Source organism: Petaurus breviceps, unplaced genomic scaffold, assembly GCF_028583685.1.
Source record: "Petaurus breviceps papuanus isolate PSGF00001 unplaced genomic scaffold, PetGlider_PUasm1.0 126, whole genome shotgun sequence".
Taxonomy (NCBI): Eukaryota; Metazoa; Chordata; class Mammalia; order Diprotodontia; family Petauridae; genus Petaurus; species Petaurus breviceps.
Genome location: NW_027185655.1, coordinates 56,064,924 through 56,072,807, shown reverse-complemented (window position 1 = coordinate 56,072,807; position 7,884 = coordinate 56,064,924). Strand labels below are relative to the sequence as shown.

Below are 7,884 nucleotides of genomic sequence, written 5' to 3'. Positions count from 1 at the left end.
CGGGCGCAGGACCCCGCTGCATCCGGGTCTCTTCCTTCGGCGGCCCGTAACAGCAGGGGGCGCGCTCGTCACCCGGCGGCCGGAGAGGGAGGGGGAGGCGGCGGCGGGAGCCGGAGTTCCGCCCCTTGACGGCGACGGCCGCGGCGGCGCCGCGTTCCCCCGGTCGCGTTGGGCCGAGGCCGCAGGGGAATCACCCTCACCCCCAGCACCCTGGCCGCCGTGGTCGATGCCCACAATCCCCTTTCCGTGTTCCTCGCTGCCGCCTTCCCTGAAGACGCGGTAGCCGCAGATCGACCCCGCCCACACCCAGCCGCGGGAGCTGCCGCAGTGGGGGAGGAGCCGAGCAGGGAAACAAGCGGCCGGGAGCGGAACGCCCTGCGCCGGCGCGTCACAAAAGCGGGAGGTGGTGGGGACCTACGTGCCCATTGGTCAATCTGACGGCTTTCAGGACGCTCTGAGGGGCGGGTTCTGCGTTCCAAGTCGCCCGCCACGGGCTGGCCGTCCCTTAGGCCCCGCCTTCCACCTCTGCCTCCGCCAACCCGAGCAGCGCTGCAAAGCCACCCGCCACGGCGGGGGCTCGCGCCCGAAGGAAGCGACGACGCGCGAGTCGCGGCGAGATTATAAAAGGAGAAGGGGTGCTTGGCGGCGGGCGGAAGTGGGCGTTTCGGCTCTACGGCTCGGTTTTCGTTGGTCGGCTGTCCTCCGGGTTGCGGGAACTACCCGAGTCCTCGGTGACAGGGCCTCTTCCGTCCTCTCCCTTGTCCCCGGCCGGCCCTGGCGACGGACGACACGAGCGGGTCGAGCATGGCGCGGGCGGCCATCTCTGAGGTGTCCGAGTACTTAAGCCAAAATCCACGGGTGGCCGCCTGGGTGGAGACGCTGCGCAGCGACGGCGAAACGGACAAACACTGGCGCCACCGACGCGAGTTTCTGCTTCGCAATGCCGGAGACCTGGCCCCGACCGCCACCACTGAAGCCGCCTCGGTGGAATGCGGGGACCGCCGTCGCCAGCTGCAGCAGCTCGTCTCCTCCTCCATGGCCTGGGCCAACCACATTTTCTTGGGGTGCCGGTGAGTGATCCCGCTCGGACCTGGGCCTTGGCCGCCCTGACAGCCCGTGGCAGGGGCCCAAGGTCTGTGGGTGTACGGCGAGCGGTGAGGGAGGGGAGCCCCGAGCCGGCCGGGCCCGGGAGGACGCGAGGGTAGGCCCGGCCCTCCCTCCCGGTCGGCTCCTCCCCTCCTCCCTCTGGCTGGTGGCGCGGACGTCATCCGTGCTCTTTCTCGGTCAGCTGGTCCGAGTCGTTCTTCTGGACCGATGAATGGCTTTCGGGCCCAGCTGGGGGGAGGAGGGACGGCAGAACCGCCCCTCGGTGAGCACGTTTATTGGGGGCTGTTGAGGAAGCCGGGAATCATTGCTCTTTCTGGTGGTTAATTGGAAGCCTCGCTCCCGTGCCTGGTTTATATGTGATGTGAAAGAGACTTACAGAGAACAGTCAACTTGTTTTTCTTTTTTTAGGTATCCACCAAAAGTTATGGATAAAATACTTAGTATGGCTGAAGGCATCAAAGTGACAGATGCTCCAATCCATACAACAAGAGATGAACTGGTTGCCAAGGTGAAGAAAAGAGGGATATCGAGTAGCAATGGTTAGCAGATCATAGATGTGAACATATATAGGAGCATAGAACATAAGTTTATTTTAGTGCTGTGAACTCATGTTTCATATTGACATTTCTGGCATAGCCAAACTATTTAATGTGTTGTGTTTTGTTTTTTAGGATACTAGTCCCAAACTTTTTTCTATGTTTTCTTTGGTTTTTAATTTTAAATCCCTTTGACTGTTTTTAAACTGTCAAATATGTTTCATTTTAAGAAATTTGTGTCATGATTACATAGTAATTTTGTCCTTGGCATTATACATAACAAGTTTTTTGCTTTGGTTTTACTAAGCATCTTTCTTGCATTGAATGTTTAGCTAACTAGTAATCAAGTGGAATTAGTCAAATACTTCTTTTTGGTTTTGTTTTCTTACATTTTTAGATGGGGTAGAAGAGCCATGCAAAAAGAGGGCAGTTGAAGGAAAGAACAGTTCTGCTGGTGGTCAGGATGCTTCTAAGACTTCTGGCAAAACAGAGCAGGTATCATCAAAGCAGGAAGTCAAGGTGGGGCCAGTGCCATCCACTAGATCTGTGGGAAGTAGAGAGAACATAAATCGAAGCTCTAGCAGCACTGTGGACAGGGGGAGTGCGATTTCCCAAGAGGTGGCCGGAATAAAGTGTCAGAATAAATCGACCAGTGAGCTGACAGCTGAGAACGTTGGGTCAAAGCAAAGCACTAGCACTTCTCAGGTTGCAGCAGCCGGCCCTGAAAAAGTTTCAGATGTAGAAACTTCTGACAAACATAGTACAACACTAATTTCATCTGTGGCAAAACCCAGTAGTCTTGGGACCCAGCTGACTGATTCCAAACAACAAAACATATCACCTAAAAAGAGTGTTTTGGAGAGTACTTCATCTTTGGCTTCTCAGAGCACTTCAGAGATAGAAGTGCCCCTGTTGTCTTCTCAGAGCAGGTCAGAAACAAGTGTACCGTTGTTGGGTTCCCCAAGCAGCTCAGAAGTCGAGTTGCCACTGTTGTCCTCCAAACCTGGTTCAGAATTACTGCCCCTATTAGGTTCCAAAACCACTTCAGATGTAAGCACATCACAGTCAACTTCTAAAACTAGTGTGGAGTCAAGCGCGTCATCATCTGTTTCTAAGAACAGTTCCTCATCCAGTGTGCAAATGTTAACTCCCAAAAGCACCACCTCAGCAAGCACCTTACTGCTGACTTCTAAAAGCAGCTCCCAGGTAGCTGCTACACTGTTGGCTTCTAAAAGCAGTTCCCAGGCAGCTGCATCTCTGTTGTCTTCCAAAAACAGCTCCCAGCCAAGTGGATCACTGTTGGCTCCCAAAAGCAGTTCTTTGGCAAGTGTATCCCAGCTGGCTTCTAAGAGTAGCTCTCAAACTAGCACATCACAGTTACCTTCTAAAAGCACTTCACAGTCAAGTGAGAGTTCTGTTAGGTTTTCTTGCAAATTAACCACTGAAGATGTAAAACAGAAGCAGCCTTTTTTCAATAGACTATATAAAACTGTGGCTTGGAAGTTGGTGGCTGTTGGTGGCTTTAGTCCCAATGTGAATCATGGAGAACTCCTAAATGCATCTGTGGAGGCTCTAAAAGCAACATTGGATGTTTCTTTTGTTCCACTAAAAGAACTGGCAGATCTGCCTCAAAATAAGAGTTCTCAAGAAAGTATAGTTTGTGAATTGAGGTGCAAATCTGTTTATTTGGGTACTGGCTGTGGAAAGAGTAAGGAGAATGCCAAAGCAGTCGCATCAAGAGAAGCTCTGAAGTTATTTCTCAAGAAAAAAGTGGTGGTAAAGATATGTAAAAGAAAATACAGAGGGAGTGAAATAGAAGATTTGGTGCTTCTTGATGAAGAATCAAGACCTACAAACTTACCTCCAGCTTTAAAACATCCTCAGGAGTTACCGTAGCATGTTTAAAAGATCACTGCATAAAGCTTATAGTGTTTTAACACATGAACTGAAGTTTACTTTTGTACACTAAAATATTGGCTTTCAGACATTTTGTATTGCTTTTCCTCCTAGTTTTGTGGAAAATTTACGTTCTAGTTGTCTTCATCTAGTAGCAGCAGTTGTAAATAGTTTATGAAAGAATGACAGTGTGTGCATTTAAAGGTATGCCTTAACATCATAGCACACCAAAATGCTGTTTAATTTGCTGATGAGTGTACCCATGTCTTCTCCTTTTAATGGTAAAGTAGGTACGGTATGCAGTTCAGTATAGTCTTAATACTTTTTGTACTAAAAATTTGGTGAAAATGTATTATGAGTGTTGCTTTGCTATTTTTTTTTTTTAGCAGATAACAAAAAGATCCCTCCACATTGGAAGTAATGGGGACCACAGTATTTGGATGGGTGTCTAAAAATCCAAGAAAACTGAGATTTTTAAAAGTATAAAGAGAACTCATAATGTTAAATATGCGTGTTAAAGAATGAGGAAAAAGTAGTTGCTTCAGACAGTTTTTCTTGAAAGTTGTAAGCATTTTAAAATAGGAAGCTGTATGAAGTGTACGTAACATTATTTTACAGTGAAATTGTTGGTGAATTCAGTATGAATTTAAATTCACTAGATTAATTTATGTTCAAGGTAAAATACCATTTAGATGTTTTTTCAGAATTAAAAAAATGGGGTTTGTATATTAAAGCACATTTGTGATTGCTATAATAAAAACACTTGATTTGTTTAGATATTAAATGCTTTAAACTATTTTACTTTTAAAAGAAGTTTTGTGATTTTTCCCAAGCTCTAATATTCCTTGGAATAGATTTTTTTTTAGGATTAGCCACTCTATCCACTTGGTAATTTTCCATAATTAACATATTCCTCTGGATTGGCAAAACATATTTTTCAACTGAAATACTAGATACTTTGATTTTACTTGTAAATATGTTTTAGAGGAGGATGTTTGGGAGGAACTGAGTTAAATGATTTCACTAATGAGCATGTTAATTTCTTGTGATCTAAATTTCAGTTGCATTTGATGGTAGTGATTAAATGGAATCTTGTCTTGCCACAATATCAACTCACTTTTTTGAGTTGCTAAATGTTCTTTGACTCTTTAATCGATATATTAATTTACTGGACTAACTTCAATTTCTACATTTGACATACTTACCTGAAGGTTTGGTTACATTTCTTATCTTTTCTCCAGTTCTCTGAACCTTCTTTCTTTAGGTATAAGGTGTATTGTTCAGTAACTTAGGTTGGAAGAGAAAAAGGAAGATCAACCACCTTGCACAGGTGCTTTTTACACTTTTAAAGGGAAACTACCTGAGACTAGACCATATAGTTTATAGAGACATATGAAAACTAGAATGTTTCTAGCCTTTACAGCTTTCAAAAGACTTTTATGACAACATTTGTTTGAACTTTCTAAAATCCCTATGAGATAGGATTTTTTTAGAAGAGAAAAAGTGAAACTTGGCTTTTGTGACTTAATTAAGTCAATACAGCAAATAACTGAGGAATAGACTCCCTGGTCTCTTGGCTTTCAAATCAGTGGGCTTTTCTGTCTGGCTGCCTTTTTAGAGTATATGGAAATGTAACTATTCTTTTTAGTATACCTTAGAAATTAGTAGCCAAAGTTATTCTCTATGGATTTTAGCATATAACACCTAATCATTAATGAGGTTCTACTTCACAGTGACTGTAAAAAGCCACATGTGGATTTTTTCCTGTACTTTAGATTTGTGATTACGTTATCGTGGATACTCCCTCCACTGGTGCAGATCACCACATCTTTCTACACCTTAGTACAGATGTTCTTTATGGCTGTGGACAACCTATTTATCCTCAAAGGAGAGAGACTTTAACCTTTCTGGGTTCTTACCTCTTAAAGCCTTTTCCCTCTTAAGATAAAATCTGCAGCCCACAGCAGTTATTAAAGAGTCCCAAGATCACTGCCATTCCACAGTGAGGCATTGGAAGAAATTCAGTGGAGGTTTTTTAGCTGCTAATTAGAATTTGTGTCCTTAGAATGTGTTACTCAGACAGCTTCCTTAAGTATCAGTAATGTATACATAGTGTGGAAATAGTTGTCTTTGGTATTTATTTCAGGTCTCCTGGGGAGGAGAAGAAAGGGTGGGGTAGTGATTACTTAGAAGTAAAGATAAGAACAGAAAGAAGCAAATCTTGTTATTACAGAATTAATTTCAAAATAGGCTGACCACAAATGTATGGAAGGACCCTGTTCTGAGTTGGAATATCTTTTTACCTTGTCTTTTTGTGAAATGAACTGAATATGCTAGCTACATGAATTTCTTGGTATAAAAAGCATACGATCTTTTAAAAAAGTACCATATAAAATGAAACGTGCAAACAGAATAATAAATCATAAATGTTGGAAAAATACACAATAAATTTAGTTGGTCAAACTAAAAAGACTTAAATTACCTCTGAAAGGTATGTATGATAAGGCAAACAAAACTAATCTTTTTAAAAATCAACATCAGCCTTAGATTTATAGAGCACTTAATTCATTACCTTTGTGAGGTGATAGGTAGTACAAGTATTATCTCCATTTTATAGGTGAGGTATCCTCAAAACCTCCAGGAATCCTTACTTCATGTCTAGTTCTCCATTCATCCAAGTGAGTGTTGTGTTCCTTCGAGCTCATCTCCCTGGGATACTTTACTGCAGTAATGCTTGCACTACTAAGGACTTTTTTTGGAATTGTTTTAAGAATCTATTTCTCATTCTCAGTGGTGGCAAGTCTTCATCCTCAGAGTGGATTTGACTTTTGGAAATGGTCAAGTGTCACTCAGCCAAGCTTGGCAAATAAGGTGGGTAATCAAGTTGAGTAGTAACATTTTAGGTCATGAGCAAGGTATGAGACAAAGTAGCAGAATATATTCTTGTGTGGTGAATTTGTTTGTGCCAAAGGTGATTCCAGAATTTTTTGGTGGAACAGCATTACTTGGAATAAGATGATGAGCTCTTTGAGAGCAACAATGCCCTTTTGATAAGCTTGGCCTCAAGCATTAAAGGTGGGATGGAATGAGGTATTTGTTGACTCGACCCTCTCAAGATAATTCACATTAAGGAACTACTCTAATGGGTGTGTTCCTAATTTTTAAAATTTCATTTCGCAGTTAGTTACATATTAGAAAGGTCCCGCTTTTATGTACTTCCTTTCACCCCACCCCCTTTGTTCTCTACAATGTAGTCCAGTTTAAATTCTAGTGTTGATATGTATGTATCTTGTTGAAAGTAGGTCCTTAGTATCAACTTTTGTATTGGCACCAAATTCTCTGCTGCCTGAGATTATTGCTAAGACAGTGCTACACTTTGAACTATACACTGTTGCTCAAAATACTGCCTTGGTTTAACGTTTTGAAAAAATTTTTATTAAAAACTTAACTATCAACAATGAGGGGAAAATCACACAAAACCATAAAAAAGCTTTAACAAAATAACATGTAATTTGCCGTCTTCTGATTTCTGTCTACTTATTAGATTATGTTATGTTAGTTTTTTCATAATGATCAATGTCTGTGCATAGTGTTACAATGTACATGCATAACATTTCTTTTCATAATAAAGGATTGATATGGTAAATTCTTCCTTGATACTATTTTCTTTTTTTATAAGCAATTGGGGTTAAGTAACTTGCTCAAGGTTATGTGGCCAGGTGTTTCTCTGGGTAGGTGCTAAGTGTCTGAGCCCAGATTCGATCCCCAGATCGTCCCTACACTGGAGCCGGTGCTCTTACTCGCTGTGTTACCTGGCCGCCCCAGAAACTATTTTCTTCTTAACACCATCTCATGTAAGTTAGACTTGCATTATATGAAAATATGTAGTTATACAAATTTAGTTTTTGTAACAAAGCAATTTCTTAGTTTCTTGAAAGGCCCTAGAAATAATCTTTTAGGGCTCAAGCGTTAGAAGAATTTTTAGGCTTTGCTTTGTTAGGTTGTTTGGAAGGTAGGAAAAAAAAAAGACAAGTTAAATTGAGGGGAGGGGCCGAGGTTTTGTTTTGTCCTCAGATTATAAATCTCTTATAAAATTATTGGAATACTTCATTCCTGTCCCATGTAGTCTGTTTCTAACCCTTCAGTGAGGACAGGGGGCTCTAAGCATGTTAATGTGAAATTGTTGGAAGTTTGCCCCTGTGATTTCACTAATGTAGGAAATTTCTTGGTCAACACAGATCTTAAAGTCTTAGTTATCTGTATTGCTAAGAAGTCAAAGTGACTTGCTCAGGGTCACACAATGTGAGGCAAGCAGAGACAGGACTTGAAACTGAGATTTGTTATA

The 7,884-nt window shown here is 42.4% G+C and overlaps 1 protein-coding gene across 2 annotated transcripts; it reads left to right on the top strand.

Annotated features, from left to right (window-relative positions):
- The first annotated feature begins 622 nt into the window (after window positions 1–622).
- Window positions 623–7,185, top strand: CDKN2AIP (CDKN2A interacting protein). Of its 2 annotated transcripts, none has more exons than XM_069096537.1 (3): window positions 623–1,070; window positions 1,516–1,615; window positions 2,041–2,183. In XM_069096537.1, the coding sequence occupies exons 1-3, from the start codon at window positions 805–807 to the stop codon at window positions 2,047–2,049; spliced, it is 375 nt and encodes a 124-aa protein (XP_068952638.1). In that variant the 5' UTR covers window positions 623–804; the 3' UTR covers window positions 2,050–2,183. The 2 variants fall into 2 exon arrangements, with proteins under 2 accessions (XP_068952638.1, XP_068952635.1); XM_069096534.1 differs by having other exon boundaries at window positions 629–1,070; window positions 1,516–1,646; window positions 2,041–7,185.
- Window positions 7,186–7,884: the final 699 nt, after the last annotated feature.

What these genes read in the sequence shown, in the direction of transcription:
- CDKN2AIP (XM_069096534.1), top strand. Translation starts at nt 805, where the DNA reads ATGGCGCGGGCGGCCATCTCTGAGGTGTCCGAGTACTTAAGCCAAAAT. An exon ending in CACATTTTCTTGGGGTGCCG is followed by an intron (nt 1,071 to 1,515) that starts GTGAGTGATCCC and finishes TTCTTTTTTTAG; the next exon opens with GTATCCACCAAAAGTTATGG. An exon ending in AGGGATATCGAGTAGCAATG is followed by an intron (nt 1,647 to 2,040) that starts GTTAGCAGATCA and finishes TTACATTTTTAG; the next exon opens with ATGGGGTAGAAGAGCCATGC.